General features: G+C 38.0%; 1 protein-coding gene across 5 annotated transcripts in view; it reads left to right on the top strand.

Moving 5' to 3' along the window:
- Window positions 1–23,054, top strand: part of RIMS2 (regulating synaptic membrane exocytosis 2) — a 599,507-nt gene that overhangs the window by 158,439 nt on the left and 418,014 nt on the right. For all 5 annotated transcript variants that reach the window (XM_061123619.1, XM_061123620.1, XM_061123618.1 and 2 more), the window contains one exon: window positions 20,167–20,477. In XM_061123619.1, coding sequence (XP_060979602.1) covers window positions 20,167–20,477 — 311 coding nt within the window. The remainder of the gene's footprint in view (window positions 1–20,166; window positions 20,478–23,054) is intronic.

Below are 23,054 nucleotides of genomic sequence, written 5' to 3'. Positions count from 1 at the left end.
ATTTAAAAATGATAATGTAGTTGCTTCTTACCCTTAAATTATATTTTTTAGTATTATTGCAATAAGAATTAGATTCTTTCTATGGCTTTTTTCGAAGTTCAGCCGGTACCTTCTTTAGTCATGTTGTATAACTGTACCATCCCTAATGTTCTCTGAACATAGAAGAAAACTCTGCACATGTCAGCTAGTATTGGCATTAGCTGTTGATACATCTCCGTTTATATCAGTATCTCTTCTGCATGTATATTACTTGTATCATCCATTTATTGCAGGAAGTAGCCACATATTTCTTTCTTCTCAAGCTGTTTGCCAATTATCTACAATCAATACTTTACAGATTTATTGAGAAACTAGATTAAGAAAATAGTGGTTTCATGAAGAAAAAGATTTGTGCATCTGAAGTTTTTATTCCATCGAGATGATGCTAGTGTTGATGTGAAAATTTGCTCTTAAAATTGGTAACTTCAGATTACTGGCATGATAAAAAAATCACATTTCAGTATAGTTTATTTACAAGTTATTCACTTAACAAGATCAGTAACTATGACATAACTGCACTGAGTCTCATTTCTTTCATCTTCTGTAAACAATCAGGATCTATATTTCTGGATTGTCTTTTGGTTCTTTTGATATTTCAGAGTCTTCTGCATACTTTTATATTGCAAATGTATACTACTTTATACCCTAAGGAAGTGTTGGAGAAAGCACAGTTTTATTTGGTCAGAGGTATCTAAAACTTTTCCATTAAGTATAACCTTTGCTGAGAGTTTTTGATATATAATTTTTACCAATCTAAGGAAATGCCATTTTATTCCTACTTTGACTATTAAGTTAAAGGAATACTAGTTTTTCTAGGAGTTAATTTAATATTCCTGGTTTTCCAAGTTACTTTAAACCATAAACAGGTGTTGAATTGTTAAATGCTTTTCTCCATTGATTGAGATATGATTTTTCTTCTTTACTCTTTTTTATTGATTGCATAACTAGATTTTCTGGTATTGCACTATCCTTATATCCCTGGGGTTAAATTGTGGTTGATAGTGCTATAACGTGTTTTTGTCTTAAATTTTGTTATTTAAGTTTTAGTTTATGTTTTGACTCTATATATATGTGAATGAAGTTCACCTGTGGTTTTCTTGTTTTTTGTTATAATTACATTTGCTCCAGAAAATGAGCTATATGACTTTTGTTCTTTTCTAAAATTAATTTTATGAAATAATTTATGTCATAAATTGTCCTTTAAAAGTTTGGTGGAACCCGCCTGTAAAATTGTAGCAGTTGCTCTAGGTACCCTACTCGAAAGCCTTCAGCCACCCCAGATGACACCTACAAATGGTACCTGAACAAACCAATAGCTTCCTGCATCTCTCTGCCTCAGGGCATTTCATAACCAAAGAAATAGGCTTGACATGAAGGAGAGGCAGAGAAGTGCCAGTGAGCTGACTGATAAATACCCCAGGCTCCTTGCCCTTAGTGGGATGATTTTTAAGAGTTCAGTCAAGACCAAACTCCATTTGCCTCCAGAAATAACCTGCTCTTTAATTGACTGTTTATTGGCTATTTTTCCATGTTGCACTTCCCCTCTCTTTCACTGTACTTCCTGGTATCATTTTTCAAGTAAACACACTACTTTGCTTTCAAATCTTTGGCTTGGGATCTGATTGTGGAGAAACCCCAGACAGGAAACACCATCTTAGCTTGAGATTTTCTGTAGAAGAGGTATTAACAATTTTTTAATTGAGATATAATTCATATAACTTTCACCACTTTCAAGTGGCTTTTAGTATATCCATAGTGTTGTGCAACTATCACCATTATCTAATTCCAGAACATTTTCATCACCCTGAAAAGAAACCTTGTGTGCTTTAGCAATCATTCCTATCTCACTGTACACCCAAGCACCCAGTAATCCACCTTTTTTCCCCCTCTGGAAATTTGCCTATTCTGGACATTGTGTATAAATGGTTTAGACAATATGTGGCCCTTTGTGTCTGGCTTCTTTCACTTAGTATAATGCTTTTAAGGTGTCTTAGCTGTAGCAAGAATCAGTACTTCATTCCTCTTACGGCTTAATAACATTTCATTGTATGGCTATATCACATGTTGTATATTTGCTCACCAACTGAAGGACATCTAAGTTGTTTATACTTTTTGGCTATTATTAATAATGTTGTTAGGACCATATGCTTTCAAGTTACATGGACATATATTTCCAATTATCTTGGGTATTGCTTAGTAATGGAATTGCTAGGTCATATGGTAATTCTATTTTTTAATTTTTTTTTTTCTATTTTTTAATTTTTAAAGAACTGCCAAACTGTTTTCCACAGTGACTTTATATGACACTTTATATGTGTACCAAGAATGTTCAAAGGTTAAAATATCTCTATCTATTCACCAGCATTTACTATTTTCTTTTGTCTTTTAAAAAAATTCTATCTGTTCTAGTGAGTGTGAAGTTCTTCTGAGTTGATTTGCTGCCACCACTGTCTACTGTAGATGTGGCTGAAATCAGATGTGAGCCAAGGAGTTTCAAAACCATCTGCAACGTGAGACTTAAGATGGACTTCATACAAAAAATCTAGTGTCCTAGGTCATAAGAGACCAGGGGTTTGAATTCTGGTTGCATTACTTATTGGCCATAAGACCTTGTCTATGTGACTTAACTTTTCCAATCTTCAGTTTCTTCATCCATTACTAAAGTGTAGATTAAACGAGGTAATAGCAAGAATTTGAAGAGTGCCCAGAACAGAGGGAGAACTCAGGAGGTTCTATTGGTTGCTGTTATTGTTGCTGTTAGTAGCAGTGACGCTGGTGGTGGTAGTGGTTGTGGTGTGGTGTTGGTGGTAGTAGTACCAGGGTGTTAGCTAAAGCCTAGGGTTTGACTCTGAGTCCAGTCTGTGCAAAGTGTGGACTGCAGATCAGCAGAAGCAACATCACCTGGGAGGCTGTTGAAAATTCAGAATCCCTGCCTCTCTGCCCCCAGACTTAGCAATTGGAATCTGCATTTTAACAAGATCCCAAGTGATTGGAATGCACATTACAGTTTGAGAAGCATTGGTCTATTACATCATTTTGCCATTCTCAACTTAACCACTGCAGTTCCCACAATTTTGTTTTTAATTTTTATAACAGCTTTTTTGCAGAGCAGTTGTACAAAAATTGTATACGTTTAATGTATACAGTTTGATGGCTTTGAACTTAAGCATATAGCCATGAAATCATCATCACAATCCAGGTGATAAACATATCCATCACCTGCAAAATGAACAGATGCATGCACATCATTCAATGTGATCTCTCACCCCCAATAAAAAACCTAGTAATATTCTGAAATCTGTTGGGTTAGATCTAAAGGAGGACATTGATGTAACAAGTCTGAATCCCCTAAGGTAAGCTATACATATTTTACTTTCATTTAAATATCTAAGCAATTTTAATACATATAAAAATAATCTTAACATACTTTGTACATTCTGACTTTTGATAAGAAAATATAAATTTCATAATAGTACTCATATTTGGAAAATTCTTAAGTGTTATTTAATTTTTTCTTAAAGACAGTTTCATGGTGTTTGGATTATAGAAATTTTTTAGGCAAACAGATTTTAAAGAAAGTAAGGTATAACTATTATATACTTACCATTAATATATTAATTCACTCACTTATTGAACATCTCTTGGTGTTTTACAAGTAATTGGGACATAGCAGTGAACTAAAATAGACAAACATCTCTTACCTTTCTGGGGAGTATATTCTAATTAGGAGATGTACATAACAAATAAGATAAATATTAGAAGTTGTACGTGCCCTGGAGAAAATGAAAATCTAGATACTTAATTTTGGGTGACGTTGGAATATTGATTTGAATGGCCTTTGACAAATGACAGTTGGGCAGCAACTTAAAAAACTTGAAAATGATGATGGAGCTAGCATGCAGATACTTAGGGGAAAAGCAGTTTACACTTAGGTAATAGCAGATACAGAGGTCCTGTGGTAGGGGCATGCTTGACATATTGAATGAGTAGGAGGGAAGTTCATGTGGCTGAACAGAGCAAGTGGGTGAGAATAGTGAGCTACAAAGACACAAGTGTGTGAGAGTGAGACTGCAGAGGACCTTCTGGATCACTGTAAGGACTTCGGCATTTATTCTGAGTAAAACGGGGAGTATGAAAAGGTTATGATGAAAAAGTGACATGACATGCTTCAAAACGTTTTGAAGGGTTTGCTTTGATGGTTTTGTTGGGATAGGTTAATGAGAGTGAGAAAAGAATAACATCTAGAAGACCAGTTTTGAGGATATTTAAATAATTTAGGCCCCTGGAGAAGGAAATGGCAACCCACTCCAGTATTCTTGCCTGGAGAATTTCATGGGCAGAGGAACCTGAGGGGATTGCAAAGTTCATGGGGTCTCAAAGATTCAGCCGTGACTGAGCGACTAACACCAGCAAAAATAATTTAGGCTGGCAATGGTGGTGACTTAGTGTGGTTGTGGTGACGATGATGAGATGTCATCTCTGTAGATATATTTTAAAAGAAGGATTTAACGAACAAGACAAGGGTGCCCACTCTCACCACTACTATTCAACATAGTGTTGGAAGTTTTGGCCACAGCAATCAGAGCAGAAAAAGAAGTAAAAGGAATCCAGATAGGAAAAGAAGAAGTGAAACTCTCACTGTTTGCAGATGACATGATCCTCTACATAGAAAACCCTAAAGACTCTACCAGAAAATTACTAGAGCTAATCAATGAATATAGTAAAGTTGCAGGATATAAAATTAACACACAGAAATCCCTTGCATTCCCATATACTAACAATGAAAAAACAGAAAGAGAAATTAAGGAAACAATACCATTCACCATTGCAACAAAAAGAATAAAATACTTAGGAGTATATCTACCTAAAGAAACAAAAGACCTATACATGGAAAACTATAAAACACTGATGAAAGAAATCAAAGAGGACACAAACAGATGGAGAAACATACCGTGTTCATGGATTGGAAGAATCAATATTGTCAAAATGGCTATTCTACCCAAAGCAATCTATAGATTCAATGCAATCCCTATCAAGCTACCAACGGTATTTTTCACAGAACTAGACCAAAGAATTTCACAATTTGTATGGAAATACAAAAAACCTCGAATAGCCAAAGTAATCTTGAGAAAGAAGAATGGAACTGGAGGAATAAACCTGCCTGACTTCAGACTCTACTACAAAGCCACAGTCATCAAGACAGTATGGTACTGGCACAAAGACAGAAATATAGATCAATGGAACAGAATAGAAAGCCCAGAGATAAATCCACGAACCTATGGACACCTTATCTTTGACAAAGGAGGCAAGGATATACCATGGAAAAAAGACAACCTCTTTAACAAGTGGTGCTGGGAAAGCTGGTCAACCACTTGTAAAAGAATGAAACTAGAGCACTTTCTAACTCCATACACAAAAATAAACTCAAAATGGATTAAAGATCTAAATGTAAGACCAGAAACTATAAAACTCCTAGAGGAGAACATAGGCAAAACACTCTCTGACATAAACCACAGCAAGATCCTCTATGACCCACCTCCCAGAATATTGGAAATAAAAGCAAAACTAAACAAATGGGACCTAATGAAACTTAAAAGCTTTTGCACTACAAAGGAAACTATTAAGTAAGGTGAAAAGACAGCCCTCAGATTGGGAGAAAATAATAGCAAATGAAGAAACAGACAAAGGATTAATCTCAAAAATATACAAGCAACTCCTGCAGCTCAATTCCAGAAAAATAAATGACCCAATCAAAAAATGGGTCAAAGAACTAAACAGACATTTCTCCAAAGAAGACATACAGATGGCTAACAAACACATGAAAAGATGCTCAACATCACTCATTATCAGAGAAATGCAAATCAAAACCATAATGAGGTACCATTACATGCCAGTCAGGATGGCTGCTATCCAAAAGTCTACAAGCAATAAATGCTGGAGAGGGTGTGGAGAAAAGGGAACCCTCTTACACTGTTGGTGGGAATGCACACTAGTACAACCGCTATGGAAAACAGTGTGCAGATTTCTTAAAAAACTGGAAATAGAACTGCCATATGACCCAGCAATCCCACTTCTGGGCATACACACTGAGGAAACCAGATCTGAAAGAGACACGTGCACCCCAATGTTCATCGCAGCACTGTTTATAATAGCCAGGACATGGAAGCAACCTAGATGCCCATCAGCAGATGAATGGATAAGGAAGCTGTGGTACATATACACCATGGAATATTACTCAGCCATTAAAAATAATTCATTTGAATCAGTCCTAATGAGATGGATGAAACTGGAGCCCATTATACAGAGTGAAGTAAGCCAGAAAGATAAAGAACATTACAGCATACTAACACATATATATGGAATTTAGAAAGATGGCAACGATAACCCTATATGCAAAACAGAAAAAAAGACACAGAAATACAGAACAGACTTTTGAACTCTGTGGGAGAATGTGAGGGTGGGATATTTCAAAAGAACAGCATGTATACTATCTATGGTGAAACAGATCACCAGCCCAGGTGGGATGCATGAGACAAGTGCTCGGGCCTGGTGCACTGGGAAGACCCAGGGGAATCGGGTGGAGAGGGAGGTGGGAGGGGGGGATCAGGATGGGGAATATGTGTAAATCTATGGCTGATTCATATCAATGTATGACAAAACCCACTGAAATGTTGTGAAGTAATTAGCCTCCAACTAATTAAAAAAAAAAAAAAGGATTTAAAAGATTTCCTGGTGGAATGTATGTGGGGTGTGAAAGAAAAAAATTATTCCAAGGTTTTTGGCCCCCGGCAAACCAGGAGGATGGGGAATTGCCATTAACCACTCTGAATAAAGTGAATGCTGTAGTTTGGAGGAAAAGGTCTGCAATTCAGTTTTGACTTTTGAGATGAATCAAGATACATATACACTGAAGCTAGATAAAAGACAGTGCTTTTAATTTTGTACTGTGATAGTGCTGTGATACAGTTTAACTTTCATAGAATAGTAAATCTCCCTTGGGTGGGCTGACTTGAACTTACATCACTTTGAATGGTGCTTTGAAGTAGACCAGATGTCTATATGATTAGTGGTGCTGTTGCCTTTTAGCAATTATAGGAGCAAGAAGGATAGTTTGCAAAAGGAAGTCCATATAGCAGTGCATGGTTTCTGGCAGTTTACTTGCAAGGATCTCAAATTGTTTTATCCATTAAAATTTTAAAGAATTAGTGAGAATCTGAGAAACTAGTAAATGAAACTTTATGCTTTGAACTCTTTTCTCAGAATTAATGCCTCTTCCTTAAAAATTTCTGTTTTGCTTGAGTGTTCTAGTGATTTCCATATCACCATATTTTGTTAGTGTTTTGTTACTATTTCCTCTAGTTTTAGATCTCCAATTCTTTTCAGTTTAGATAAAGCATCATTTTGTAATCTTCATATAATTATGTTCTGGCCTCTCCCTTTTATAAGATGTTTTCTTCAGAAAATATGTTCTGTTCTCCATTTTAAATGAAACCTATGCTTTCTATTTTAAGAAAAATAAAGCTTGCTTTCCATCAATTTAAGCCATAATTTGGGGCTTCCCAAATAGCTCAGTGGGTAAGAGTCTGCCTGCAATGAAGGAGATTTAGAAGACTCAGGTTCAACCCCTGGGTGGAAAAGATCCACTGGAGAAGGGCATGGCAACCCACTCTAGTATTCTTGCCTAGAGAATCCCATGGAGAGAGGAGCCTGGCAGGTTCCATGGTTGCAAAGAGTTGGACACGACTGAAGTGGCTGAGCTCACATGCAAGTCATAATTTTACTTTAAGTTTATTGAAATGATATTATAGTTCTATAATTTATACAGCATAACTTTTAAGTTCTACATGTTGGAAAAGAAAACTGTCAACTAATAGATGTTTATATTTACTCTCTCGAATTTTTGAGTAAGTTAACATGCAGTGGAAAATAATGATTCTAATTAATACCATCACATTTTATAATGTAGAATAATGATACTCTTTCAACTTACTTTTAATTTTATGAAAGTTACTATATTTTTAACTGAAACTTAATTTATTTTTAGGGAAAAATTAGATTAACAGTGTAGTGATAATATAAAACTAGTAGTTCAGATTGAACAAAGTACTATAGCACAGACTAGTGGGAAAACTTAATAATTGCAGAATGTTCACTTCCCTTAAACTTGCTGGATATGCCTACTGTTTTAAGAGTTGTCTTTTCTTTAAAAACAAAAACAAAAAAAACACTTAGAGAAATTCAAACTTAAATTGCGATTCTGAATTAAGGTACAATTTAAAAGTCAAATATTTATTATGAAGGCAGTAGCTACCTATTCTGATAATAAGCAATATGCAATTAAATTCTCCTTAATGACTAGTTTACTTTGAAACCACTTTTCTAGTTTTTTGATAAAATTTAATTTAGAACAGAGAGTTTATAAAGTGAATCATGTGCTTTGATGGAAAGAAAATAAAACAACACTGCAAAATATGTAATTTTGTTTATGTATTTGGCTAATTGGTACCTTTTTACATAAACCTGACTTTATTCACATCACTACATAAAAAAAAAAAAAAACCTTGAAAGTAAGCTGTCCTGTATTTTAAAAACTATATTTGTATGAAAATTCAATGATTAGTCCTCAGTTAACTAATATATTTGTTTTAAACTTAATTGGTTGCTAGTCTGACACCTGGTTACACACACCTCTAACTCCTACCACTTTTTTTCTTTTCTCTCTTTTTTTCATTTTGAAATATTTCAAACATATCAAGAAGTTTAGAGAATACCAAGCAAGTTATACAAATCTTAAAATGTTCTCATGTTTTATATTTTTTTTCTGCGATAGCACAATTATCTTGAGTATTTATTATTCTATAAGTTTTTATTTGTATAGTTTATACCTAAACACTGCTAAACCATATAAAGCATTGTTTTACAAGGTTTTAAACTTTATATTATGAATCATATGTATATATTTTTCTGAAATTTTTCTTTATTTTGAGATTTAGATCCACCTACATCTTCTAATTCATTTTGATTGCTGAATATAATTCTTCTGCATGAATATGCTAGATGTACATGGGTTTGATCCCTGAATTGGGAAGATCCCCTGGAGTAGGAAATGTCAACCTGCCCGAGTATTCTTGCCCAGAAAATTCCATGGACAGAGGAGCCTGGTGGGCTCCAGTCCATGGAGTCAGTCAGACATGACTGAGTAAGCACACGCACACATCCTTATAAGAGGAGGTTTGCACACAGAGAGAAGGTGATGTGAGGATGTAGCAGAGAGAGACCTGAAGGTGCTGTCCTTACAGACTGGACTGATGTAACCACAAGCCAAAGAATGCTGATAGCCATCAGAAGCTGAATGCCAGAAAAGGCAAAGTATTGATTTTCCCTAGAGTCTCTTGAATGAGCAAGGCCCTGTTGATACCTTGCTGTTGGTCCATTGATGCTGAATTTGAATTCAGACTTCTGGTTCTTCAGAACAGTGTGAAAATGTATTTCTAGTTTGTGGTAATTTGTGATAGCAGCCATAGGAAGCTAATCTACTGCTCTTTTCTGATTTTGCCGTTAAAATCTTTTTAGTCTTATAAATTGCATTGGGGAAGTTACCTTTTTTCTCCTTTCTATAATAGTTCAAAAAAGTTTGTGATCACCTTTTCAGTGTTTGGTAAGCATCAAATGTTAAAACCATCTAGACCCCATTTCTTTTTTGGTGAGATGATTTTTTTTTAAGTTTTCACTGTAGTTTTTTCCTTTTCTCTCTCTCCTCCTCTTTGCCTCCCTTTTGCCTCCCCCCCCCCTTGCCTTTCCTCTGAGTTTATGTTTTCCTTATTAATAATTTTGTGATTGCCTTCATGCAGTGTCTGGTCTCTCCAATGCAGAACCAGGTCTTTAGAAGTGAGCTGGGATCTTGTTTCCATCTTGATATTTAGTGATATTGCAAATTAACATAGTAGTGGTATTTTAAGTTAATGATCTTGCAAATTCATATATACAAACCAAGGTCATGGTTGGCTTTGTTGCAGGTCTTGTTACAAGACTGTGTCCCATTTATCTGAGCCCAAAGCTATGTGTAATCTGTAGGTTGAGGCAGTTTTCTATAGTATTTTCCAGCTTCTTTTATTAATGAATTCCCTGGGCATCAAGAAGTGAATCTTGACTCCAAGTTTTCATTTTACAAGGAGCACATTTAGTTCTTTTATCCCAAAGAGCTCTGTTCTCAGCCATTGGTGCCTGCTTTTTGACTGGGGGCACAGTAGCCCTAAGGCTTCAGCTCTGCTCCTGCCTTTGTTTTGTTTTAATTTTACTAGTTTATTTCTACTTTTTATAAGCTAAAATTCTGGGTGGAGAAACAAAAATCTTTCTATACAAGCAATATTTATTTTAGCAGAAAAGAGTTAAAAGTTAAGATTTTTATCATGCCATGAAACAAAGTAATATATAAAAATAAGAGTTAAGGAAAGTAGAAAGAGGCTTAAAGGTTTAAGTTTAGGCAGAATGGTAGAGGTCACTATAGTTTTTAGTTCTCTATAATAATTTCCCTGAGGTTTTAAGGATAAGTTAAAATTGTGTTTTTTCAACAATTGTGTGTTTTGTTTTGATAAAAGTACAGATACCTAAAATGTTTAGTAATATTGACTGCATGGCATTACAATAAATGACTATATTTTTAACTTAATTGTCTTTCATTTTCACTTCATTTCCTGTCTTTTAAAAGAGTAGTTTCCTTCTCTGTGCTCTGCAGCCTCCCACCCTGCCCAGAGTAGAGGAACCAGCCATTTTATCAGAAACCAGAAGTTCCCAGTTCTTCTTTCTCTAGATGTGGTTCTGGTTCATACTTTGCACTTTGGCGAATATTAATTTTTGACTGTAACTGACAGTATTCAGTTCACAGAGAAATAGGTATAGTATATTCAAAGTGCCTCTTGGTTTAGATTATTTTATCAGTAAGCTGGCTTCTTTTGGGAAGCTTTGGAATGATGAAGGGGGACACCATAGTCCTAAGTCCAAGCCTGAGGGTTCTTGGGGAGAGTGTCAGGGACACAGTCAAGGAAGAGTCTGCCGCTTCTACCTGTACATGGTGAGGAAGAAGAAAGACAGTGGGAAGGCACAGATGATCAGAGCAATGTTCTAGTCTGTTCTTTTCTCGTCTTTGACTCAGGATGAGGATGCTTATTAGTTAAGTCAAAGGGCAGCTTTTACCCTTATTAATGTCAGGTGAGTGTATACTTCTCGGTTTTTGTCTCGTAACAACAAAGATTTGGAGTGACGGACATTAAAGCCTGCTGTGTGTCACAGCTCTTGAGTCTTGGACAGACCGTGGTATAGCTCTCAGGTCTCGAACGGACCGTGTTATAGCTCTTAGACAAATCAGTGTTACAGCTCCGTGTTACAGCTCTATTTTATTTAGATAATAACAGGTAAATCCATTCTCGAGGCGTGAGGGCATGCCGACCCAAAGATCCGAAGAGAAGAGCGCCCCAGCATGCAGGAGAGGGAGAGAGAGAGAGGCCTTTGGCTCCTCTTTTTATATGTTTTTTCCTTCCCCCTGGGCCTGCCCTATGTAAATTTGGCTTAGCCAGGAGTGCTGTTTTACCTGAAGTCCTCGCTCTGGTCCCCCGACCTTTCTTTGACTTTCCTTTGTTCTCTTTTCACGGGCTTTTCCCTTTCTTGTCTTTTAGCCACCGCCATTTTGGACTCCTGTTTTCTATTCTAACTACCTAACATTAATATTTGAGGTTCTTGGAAGCAATATCTTTCTGGATGTCCTTCCAGGTACTAGCTTTCCAGAACTATCCTCAGCTCAGGGTGGCACGGAGGGCACAGAAGCAGCTGCATGTCCCTGCCGTGACACTCCCCCAGTGCAGAGGGACGAGGGATGTGGCCGCTCTGCAGTAGAGACTGCAGTACAGCTACCTGGGGCCATGACTGAACGGAGGATTGTTCAGAGACTAGGGGGGAGTCAGCAGAGCCTTGGGAGCTGACGTGAGATCAAGTCAACAGTGGAGCCCCAGTCTTGTCTGAATAGAGCAGAACCAGGCTACGAGTTAGATGAGCTACTGATGTTAGCAGCAGAAGCTCCATGGGACACCCAGATACTTTCTTGGAAAACAGCAGGGGAAGGAGTAGAAATGTAAAGCATAGAGAATGTATCCAAAGGAGCTATTTATCAGGCTAAAATTTAGTACTCAGTTTTGAAAGAAATCTGGCTAATCTGCTGTTGAGGAAAATCAGATAAATAATTAGAGAAACAAGCAAGCTATGTTTCTTTATGAGTAATTTTTCAAAGCCATTATCAATAGCCAAGTAAGACTTGGAGAGTTCCAAGTAAAAATTTCTTCTGTACTGCTGCTGTCTCCTGAGGGACTTAATGAAGACACTGCTGAACTCTCCTGTATCAGCTGACAAATATGATTGTATATTAGCTAGAGATGCCATGCTTGTGGTTCATGGGGAATTTGGCAGTCTGGCTGCTTGTCTTGGGATATCAGATGGAAGAAATTTTCTGATACTTGTTTTGTAATCTATAAGCCTGTTACATTGAAATTACATTGATCTCTTAATTCCTTAAGGAACATGTTTGAAAAACTTTAATCCTCTTAAAATATGGTCTGGTACTTCCTTGCCAGTTGTACCATGACAGCGCTGGCTAAGGGGCATGTAGGTTAGTAGCCTGCAGTGCCACTGAACCCTACCTTTTGAGGGACAGAAACACCATAGATCTAATGATGGGAACAGTAGGGTAATGCTGTAGTTGACTTTTCTGGGTTTCCAAGCCTCTTGAAGATCTCTGCATTCTTTTTTTTCCAAATGCAGCCTGGGCCTGGGGAGAGGAGGCATCAGGGATTTATGGTGTGATTTTATTCCTTTTGTAGCATTTCTCATAATAGTAATCTAAAGAATATTTGTGCGGTCATTTGCAATTATTTGTCTTCTTTACTATACTTTAAACTCCACAGCAAAATCTGTGTCTGCTGAGCTCTGTTTGCCAGCTCTTAGCATACTGTTTGGCATACACTAGGCATTTAGTGAATACCGAGTGAATGAATAAATAATGAATGAGTTAGTGTTAATAGTTACTTGCACATCTATAAATAAATTAGAATTTTATGGCTTGAATTAATTATATGGTAAATTATAGCTTCATCCAAGTTTTTCTTTTAATACTAAATGTATAATCTTTTAGGAGATTGTATTAGATACATTATATTCAGTGATGTACTGAAAAATGCTAACCACAGGCTCTCTGTAAGAAAATGTCCTGGTTGGTGGTATTTTCCAATTTTCATAGTCTAAAAACATCCAGTATGGCTGCTTTCAAGTAACTCAGGTTACTTCATCGAATGCAGAGTTGAGAAGAAATGTGCCCAAGTCGTTCTTAAGACTCCGTGAAAGTTGGCTCCAGAACAACACTGAAGCACATTTTTATGCCCATTTTAGTAATGCATTGTTCTTCACATATAAAGAGTATGCTGGTGATGCATTCAGTAGAACATGTGCTTTAGAAAGATTTTGAATTAATCAACTGCAAATGATAAACTTAGAAAGTTTCTGTAGCTCAACATAATAGAAGTTTATTTCTCACAATGTGAAGTCCACACTGCTGTCTGTGGCTGATCATCAGAGACTCCCTTCCAAGTCGTCATTCAGATTCCCAGGCTCCTTCTTTTTTTTTTAATGGATCCTTTATTCCCCAGGGTCTTGAATGAGGAGCTTGATCATCGCATATGAGAGTTTTGAAGAGTAATGAAATGACACACATCATTTTGCTTGTAATCCAATGGCCAGAACATAATAATGGCCATCTCTACAAGGGAGATTGGGAAATGTAATTTTCTAAGAGAAAAAGGAAATAAATTTAATAGCTAGCTAGCATCTTCCACAGTTTTCTAGTCATGTGATAGGGTTAAACCAATCAGTTTAACACTTTTTTTCTGAAAAATGCACACATTGATAAGCATTGTAGATTAGTGGTAGAGCCTAGTCTGATTAGATTGGAGTTTAGATCATTCTTTTATTCTGTGCAAAGTTAACTGGTTTTATCAACTTTGCCTTGGTCTCATTAGCACCAGTCTCTAAGCAGTAATCCTTCATTTCTCTGAGATACTCTGTTATTTCTTATCCCTATTTAGATGAAAATCAGAGTTTTCAGAGGTTTACATTCCTTTAAGTTATTGTATGTAGTTAACATAGTTTTGTTTGTGACTATGAAATTTAGCTATTATATTTACCACTTTTATGGTTTTGAAGAGATATTCCTATTTTCCTTAGTTTTTTCTCCTTTTTAACCCCAACAGGGATGTTTGTGGAAGGGAACATATGGTAACAAGGGGCAAATTTGGGTCACTAGTATTTCACCTCTTATATTGCTGTATTACTTTGAAAATATTGGGATATTTAGAATTGAAAGTAATAATACCTTATAATTTTGACTCCTGTGTGTCTTTGTATTCTCAGGGCCTAGTTTTTTTTGATAAATGATCACCAACCAAACTAATAGGCTTTAACCTTGGTGATTTATGAGCATATATATTTCTCAGATGTTTTGAAAGCATTTATCATAAGGTACATTTGCTGGTTAACTTAACTGGTTAAAGGATTCCATTAACAAAAGTCCTGCTATTTTATCCCAAATTAGTTAATTTTTTTTCCACAGACACAGAAGTCAGCTCTAATAGACATCAATTGTTTCATAGTCAATTAGTGAAAATTCACGTCACAGCACATGTATGTGTTTGTAAGACATTGTTCAGTATCAGCAATTGATAAGTTGCAGTGTATGTAAAGGGCTTCCAGTGAAATTGTCAGTTTCTGTATTAATTTAAGTGAGTGGATTTAGACTTTCTGATCCTTTAAGATCAATAGATTTTTAATCCGAGAGTAGGAGGAGATGGTGAGAGAAGGGTAATTCAGTGTTAGGATATGAGGATTACTAGAGGCCAGCAGTTTAGGAAGGAACATAGGATCCAGTCAGAATTCCCTGGTGGCTCAGACGGTAAGGAATACACCTGTGAAGGGGGAAACCTGGGTTTGATCCCCGGGTTGGGAAGATTCCCTGGGGAGGGCATGGCAACCCACTCCAGTATTCTTGCCTAGAGAATCCTGTGGACAGAGGAGCCTGGTGGGCTACAGTCTATGGAGTTGCAAAGAGTCAGACACGACTAAGCGATTAGCCACAGCACAATGTGGATAGCCAGAGAGAATGAGAAAAGTATTAAGATGTAGTGTCTTTAATAGGAATCAGACAGCATCCTTCACACCTTGCAGTCATTTATTTTATATATTAATATCCACTGAGTGTTAACAGATAAGGAAAACTAAGCTCATAGTGCTTGTAGTTCTTCTTCTTTTTTTTTTTTTTCATTTTGCACTACCTGGAAATGATACTGTTTGTACAATGAGTTAATTTAAATTTATAAAGTTGTACAAATAGTATCATGCACTTACCTAGTTTACACTGAGGTGAATGGGTAGGGCTGGTTATAGCCTCCTCCAGCCTAGCCTGGCCACTCTGAGGAGCACACTTGTGACTCACTGGGCATGCTGAGCTGGGAATTGCTGCCATGGTGGCATCAGAGTCACCTGTAGGACTTGGCAAATAAATAAAAGGAAATAACGGATTTCTGCATTCTTTCCCAATTTCTGATCCAGTAGGTCTAGGTGTCGCCTGAAAAGGTGCACTTCTAAAGTTTCCAGGTGACACTTACGCTGCTGTTCTAGGGACACTCTTGAGACTCTCTGAAAGAGTTTAAGTCACCTGCTTACCTTGTGACAAATAATGAAGCAGCAGTAAGATGTTTCTGCAGATGATCATGATTGGATAGTTCACAAACTCTCATTTCTGTTTCATTATCAATTACCAGGGGCAAAAGGATGTTATTCTTCAATATTCTGAGTGTGACTTAGCCCAGATAACTTCATATCATAAAATCATATAGCTGTATTATCACTGTTAACATGAATCATAATTTTTAAAAAATAAAGCAGAAAGGTTCAAATTAATTTTTAATATTATTTTCTGGTTCTCTATTTAGTTGCTTTCACTTTTAAAAGAGATCTGCAGTACCTACATTTGTCACAAGATGGCATTTAAAAGCCGAAGATTTTGGTTGAAATTTGATTTTTGAGACTATTGATGAGTTCGATGTATTTATGTTTCATATGTATTGAAACCAAAAGAAATTTGAACTATGATGTATTTTTAAAAATTTGAGTGAGATTTTGATATTTTAATATCAAAAATGCTTTCTTATTTACTTATAAAAATAAGACAGTAACAAAAATTAATGTTATTGATGACTAATTCTTTTGGAAATGGATGAACCATGAGTCTTAGTGTAATAGCATAAAAATTTTATTATACTACATCCCCCAGAAAGATTTCAAATGATTTCAAGTTAGCAAACATTTAGAAGGTCTTACTGTTTTATAATGTATAAACTCTTATTATGCAAATAGGGTTTCCCAGGTGGCTCAGTGGTATTCCTTCTGCCAATGCAAGGAATGCAGGAGAATGGGTTCAATCCCTGGGTTGGGAAGATCCCCTGGAGTAGGAAATGGCAACCCACTCCAGTATTTTTGTCTGGAGAATCTCATGGATAGAGGAACCTGGTGGGCTACTGTCAATAGGGTCGCAAGAACTGGACACAACAGAGCAACTGATTCAAGCAACTAACTGAGCAAATAGATTCAAGGGATTATGTCTGATAGACAGAGTGCCTGAAGAACTATGGATGGCGGTTCGTGACATTGTACAGGAGGCAGGGATCAAGACCACCCCTAAGGAAAAGAAATGCAAAAGGCAAAATGGTTGTCTGAGGAGGCCTTACAAATAGCTGTGAATAGAAGAGAAGCGAAAGGCAAAGGAGAAAAGGAAAGATATTCCCATTTGAATGCAGAGTTCCAAAGAATAGCCAGGAGAGATAAGAAAGCCTTCCTCAGTGATCAGTGCAAAGAAATAGAGGAAAACAATAGAATGGGAAAGACTAGAGATCTCTTCAAGAAAATTAGAGATACCAAGGGAATATTTCATACAAAGATGGGCACAATAAAGGACAGAAATGGTATGGGCCTAACAGAAGCAGAAGATATTAAGAAGAGGTGGCAAGAATACACAGAAGAACTATGCAAAAAGATCCTCATGACCCAGATAATCATGATGGTGTGATCACTCACCTAGAACCAGGTATCCTGGAATGCGAGGTCAAGTGGGCCTTAGGAAGCATCACTACAAACAAAACTAGTGGAGGTTATGGAATTCCAGTTGAGTTATTTCAAATCCTGAAAGATGATGCTGTGAAAGTGCTGCACTCAATATGCCAGCAAGTTTGGAAAACTCAGCAGTGGCCATAGGACTGGAAAAGGTCAGTTTTCATTCCAATCCCCAAAAAAGGCAATGCCAAAGAATGCTCAAACTAGTGCACAATTGCACTCATCTCACATGCTAGTAAAGTAACGCTCAAAATTCTCCAAGCCAGGCTTCAACAGTACATGAACTGTGAACTTCCAGATGTTCAAGCTGGTTTTAGAAAAGGCAGAGGAACCAGAGATCAAATTGCCAACATCTGCTGGATTATCAAAAAAGCAAGAGTGTTCCAGAAAAACATCTACTTCTCTTTATTGACAGTGCCAAAGCCTTTGTGTGGACCACAACAAACTCTGGAAAATTCTTAAAGAGATGGGAATACCAGACCACCTGACCTCTTGAGAAATCTGTATGCAGGTCAGGAAGCTACAGTTAGAACTGGACATGGAAGAACAGACTGGTTCTGAATAGGGAGTATGTCAAGGCTGTATGTTGTCACCTTGCTTATTTAACTTATATGCAGAGTACATCATGAGAAACATTGGGCTGGATGAAGCATAAGCTGGAATCAAGATTGCCAGGAGAAGTATCAATAACCTCAGATATGCAGATGACACCACCCTTATGGCAGAAAGCAAAGAAGAACTAAAGAGCCTCTTGATGAAGGTGCAAGAGGAGAGTGAAAAAGTTGGCTTAAAACTCAGCATTCAGAAAACTAAGATAATGGCATCCAGTCCCATCACTTCATGGCAAATAGATGGGAAAACAGTGGAAACAGTGTCAGACTTTATTTTCTTGGGCTCCAAAATCACTGTGGATGGTGACTGCAGCCATGAAATTAAAAGATGCTTATTCCTTGGGAGTTATGACAAACCTAGACAGTATGTTAAAAAGTAGGGACTTTAGTTTTCCAACAAAGGTCCATCTAGTCAAGGCTATGGTTTTGCCAGTAGTCATGTATGCATGTGAGAGTTGGACTGTGAAGAAAGCTGAGCGCCGAAGAATTGATGATTTTGAACTGTGGTGTTGGAGAAGACTCTTGAGAGTTCCTTGGACTGCAAGGAGATCCAACCAGTCCATCTTAAAGGAAATCAGTCTGAATATTCATTGGAAGGACTGATGCTGAAGCTGAAACTCCAATACTTTGGCCACCTGATGCAAAGAACTGACTCATTTGAAAAGACCCTGGTGCTGGGAAAGATTGAAGGCAGGAGGAGAAGGGCGTGACAGAAGATGAGATGGTTGGATGGCTTCACTGACTCAATGGACATGAGTTTGAGTAATCTCTGGTAGTTGGTGACGGACAGGGAGGTCTGGCGTGCTGGGGTCCCTGGGGTCACAAAGAGTCGGACACGACTGAGCGGCTGAACTGAACTGAGCAACTGAGCATGCACGCATGTGCATTATGCAAATAGAAGATATAGATGTTGCCCCCAGTGAGCTTTGAATTTAGTTGGAGAAACATGAAGAGAAATGTATATCCAATTTGAAGAGAGAACAAAATAAAAATGATCAAGTGCAGTGTTGTTTGATATAGACTGTACAAACAATGTGAACTGAAATAATGGGCAATGAAGCAAAAATTTTAAATTGCATTTTACAAAAGCATTCTTGTATCAGTTGAAAATAGCATGTTGAATTTTTCTTTTACTGCTATTATCAATATTATTATAATTGATTCAAACCAAGAAGAAATGTTGAACCATCTGGAGAGCCTTAAGATTTAGTATTTGACATAAATATGACATTAAAAAACACTTGATTTTTTTCTTGATTAATTGAAAAACATTTTTCAGAAGAAGGTAAAGTTTATCTGCCCATACAGATGTTAATTTTAAAATTCTTTGATTCCTGAAGTCTGAAAAACACATCTATTAAAAAAATCAAGAGTAGGATGATGGTTACCAGGGGATGAGAGGGAGAAAAGGGAATTTGCTGTTTAATGGATATAGACTGAATTTTACGAGACACACAAATTTTGGAGATCTGTTTCACAACAATGTGAATATACCTAATACTACTGAACTGTGCACTTAAAAATGGTTAAATGGTGCATTTTATGTGAAGTGTCCTAGTAAAATTATGGAATTGTTAGGTTTCTACTAATCAGCAATATTCCTAGCTTTATTTTAGCCATTAAGAGCTACTCAAAAGAAATAAAAGCCCCTCAAGAAGCTGTAATATATTTGGTGATAAAAGATTAACCTAGTATTAGTAGGTAACGTACTGAAAGTCCAACATAAACCAGGCATTGTGCCATTGTGCCAGACATTTTATATAAATTATTTCAATCCTCAAAACAATAATCGGAAAATGAATATTACTATCCCTATTTCTTATTTTATCATTAAGGGAACTAAGTTTTATAAACATGAAGGTTCAGTACCTTGTTGAGCTTTGAATTTATTTGGAGAAACTGAAGAGACATGTATATCCGATTTGAAGAGAAAACAAAATAAAATTGTTGCCAAGGTTCCTTGGAGTTGGTGTTAAATCCAATTTTTTCTAGCCTCAAAATCCATTTTCTGTGTATTTTACTATGCCCCTATTTTAAATAAAAAGCAATTAAAGATTACAAAGGAAGAACTAGTAATTTTGCATTCTAGTTTGGTATTTCTGCTGCCAGTAAATATTGTCTATTTCATTATAGTTATTTTGACAGAGTTAAAAGATATGCGATTTAATTTACACTAGTAGTTAATCTGGATTATGTTTTAACTTTAGAAAGAATGATCATACATTTATATATATATTTTGTTAGCTTGTCTCTCCTTTTACTTGCTTTTAACTTTGGAAACACTAATTTCTTTTCCCTGTATATTCACGTGCAGGTTATGTGGGTATGTAATTTGTGCCGAAAACAACAAGAAATCCTCACTAAATCGGGAGCATGGTTTTATAATAGTGGATCTAATACACCACAGCAACCTGATCAAAAGGTTCTCAGAGGACTGCGGAATGAGGAGGCGCCTCAGGAGAAGAAAGCAAAACTGCATGAGCAGGCCCAGTTCCAAGGACCCTCAGGTGACTTATCTGTACCTGCAGTGGAGAAAAGTCGATCTCATGGGCTCACAAGACAGGATTCTATTAAAAATGGGTCAGGAGTGAAGCACCAAATTGCCAGTGACGTAGCTTCAGACAGGTAAACATTTTGCTTAATCTTTAGGTAAATATTATTTTTGAACTTCATTCCAAACAGAAATAAAAATACACGACATGTTTAGGCAACAAATGAGTTGTCTAAATATAATGTAAATGTCCATATGTTTTATAGAAATGCTGAAAGTGATGTTAGGACTTGAGCTCTTATATGTTTGAACAGTCTTAGATTTGATGAAGGAGTGTCAGATTGTTCCGGAATGAAGAAGTGAAATGAAACAGGGAGCCTAGATAGGAGGTTATGATCCCAGGAAAGACAAATGGGCGTAAGAGCAATGGGAATGAAGAAGAGATGGTTTTTTAAGACATGTTGGAAAGGTTGGATTGATGGGACCAGGAAGATTGGTCTGGAAGATGGGACTGGAAGAGGAATTGAGAGAATGGGGAAGATTAATCACATTTCCAAAGGTTCTACCTCAGGTTGAAGCATGAAGTGGTTTTCCAACTGATGAAAGGGTTTCATAGTTTGGTTTTTCCATTGAGTAACTCTGTTATTTACTCTTTGGCTCAGTTCTTTGGGCTTCTCCATGTTCAAAGTGTTAGACTTTTAAAAATAGTTTATGGGTCTTAGATTTCCCAATTTTGGAAGGAGGAGAGTGAAAAATTTTGTTGGGAAGATTATTTTTCTATACCATATTCCTCTGTTTGAACTGAAAATTTAAAAAAAACATCTAGTTTACACTATGTTTGTTATCTGGAAGTGGCAGATACATTTACATTTGAACAACTATAAAGTCATACATTTGTTGAAACACAAATCTAAGTTGTGCTTACAGGTGGGTTCTGAGTGTTACTGAATGCAAGTCTGTGTGCCCCATGTAGTGAGGCCAAATGGTACCAAAGCTCCGGAGTCTGGAACAGAGAAAAATATATTGCAATGCCATGAGAGGCGACGGGTGGCTCACATCCTCAGAACCCCAAAACTTTCAGCAAAGCCCATTATAGGAAAGGTGAGGGAGGGATATCGTTAGCGTCAGATCCTTTGTTCTTGAGGTCAGGTCATGGTTGGGTCAGAATATTCCCGAGAACCTCCACCAAAACAAATGATATTCTCTGTTCTGACAAGAAAAGGCAAGGTCCCGAGACTCAGCCTTTGCTCTCTGAGGTCCAGGCCCTGGCTAAGAGAAGGGGGCTGGTTACCCTGCCCAGGAGTGTTCACATCCAGCCCCCGGTCTGGGTCCTCCTACGGGGTCCGGGCCTGGCAGATGAGGCCGGCAGTGCTCTCAGGATGGGGTCCCCAGACCCTGCACAGCCTTCATCACTGAGGGAACCCAGTGCCCAGGACTGCAGGCTTTTCATTTAAACTGGAGAGAATCATTTGTGGCAAATACCAGTCAGATTAATTCCCAGCTCACAACAATTGCCCTTCTTTGAGAATAGCCCCAACCACAGAGGTGGACCTGAAGTAATGGTGTACAGTGTTCTTGCAACTTAACCCTGACCTCTGGCCACCTCCTAGGGGTAGACAACTGATCAAGCTGTACCAGTTTTTGAAACTTGAATGGACAGACCGAAGCTATTACCTTAGTGACAGTTATCCGCATACTCAGGTGCTGAGGCCTCCATGGACTGTGACTCATGGAGTCACAGTGACTCCATGGACATGTGCCCCCGCTGTTCGGTCGAGGCCTGGGCCCAGCCACTGGGCGGGCTTGGCAGGGGCTCTGGAACTTTGCAGGGCACAGTCCTTAGCCTGTCCCAGGCCACCCCAGCTCACCTGCTGGTCCCTAGGCCGGAGGCCCAGGAAGACCTGGGGCAAAGGGCACAACCCACCTCTCACTGCACTTTCTGCCTGGAGGATCGCTGGGAGTCTGACTGTTGGCAGAGGGGCATCTCTAGCCACTGCTCTAAGGGTCTTGTGCTAATGGCCACATGCTGGCCAGGTAAGAGTGGCATGCTAAGGACTGTCTGCCCACACTGTCCCTATTACAATTCAAAGGCAAAGAACAAATCTCTCCTTTAAAGTTAACATCAGATTCTGCTCAGTAGGAGTTTCTTAGTAACACAGTTTGAGTTGCGGTTTGTGATGTAGATCCCCTCCAGCTTGAGGGCACCTGCTGCTGCTCAGTCACTGCAGCCGTGCCTGACTCTGTGCGACCCAGTGGGCTGTAGCCCACCAGGCTCCTCTGTCCATGGGATTCTCCAGGCAAGGATACTGGAGTGGATTGTCATTTCCATCTCCAGAGGATCTTCCTGACCCAGGGATTGGTCACCCGACCCCCGCCCATTTTCACAGTAACAGCTCTTAACTGTCTTTCAGCAGAGACTGGACTTTGGCCGCTGGCCTGTGGTCTGACCCTACGTAGGATGGTGGTGCCCTCCAACCTCTGTCTGCCACCCGGTCAGTCTTCTCTGGCTGGACACCCCGCCAGGTGCCAGGAATGGAAAAGACCCAGAAGAGAGGAGGGTTGGCTGAGAACTGGAGGGTTGTGATCCTCCACATCTGTGGGGTGGGGAAGGTGCTCAGCTGAGGCGGAAGAACCCAAGCCAGGCTGGCTGCCAGCTAGACCTGTCCCCTGGTGTCCATGACCCTCCAGGCTCATGGCTGTGTGGAGGCTGG

The sequence above is a fragment of the Dama dama genome, chromosome 21 (genome assembly GCF_033118175.1).
Source record: "Dama dama isolate Ldn47 chromosome 21, ASM3311817v1, whole genome shotgun sequence".
In the NCBI taxonomy this organism is placed as follows: domain Eukaryota; kingdom Metazoa; phylum Chordata; class Mammalia; order Artiodactyla; family Cervidae; genus Dama; species Dama dama.
This window is presented reverse-complemented; position numbering and strand designations above follow the sequence as displayed.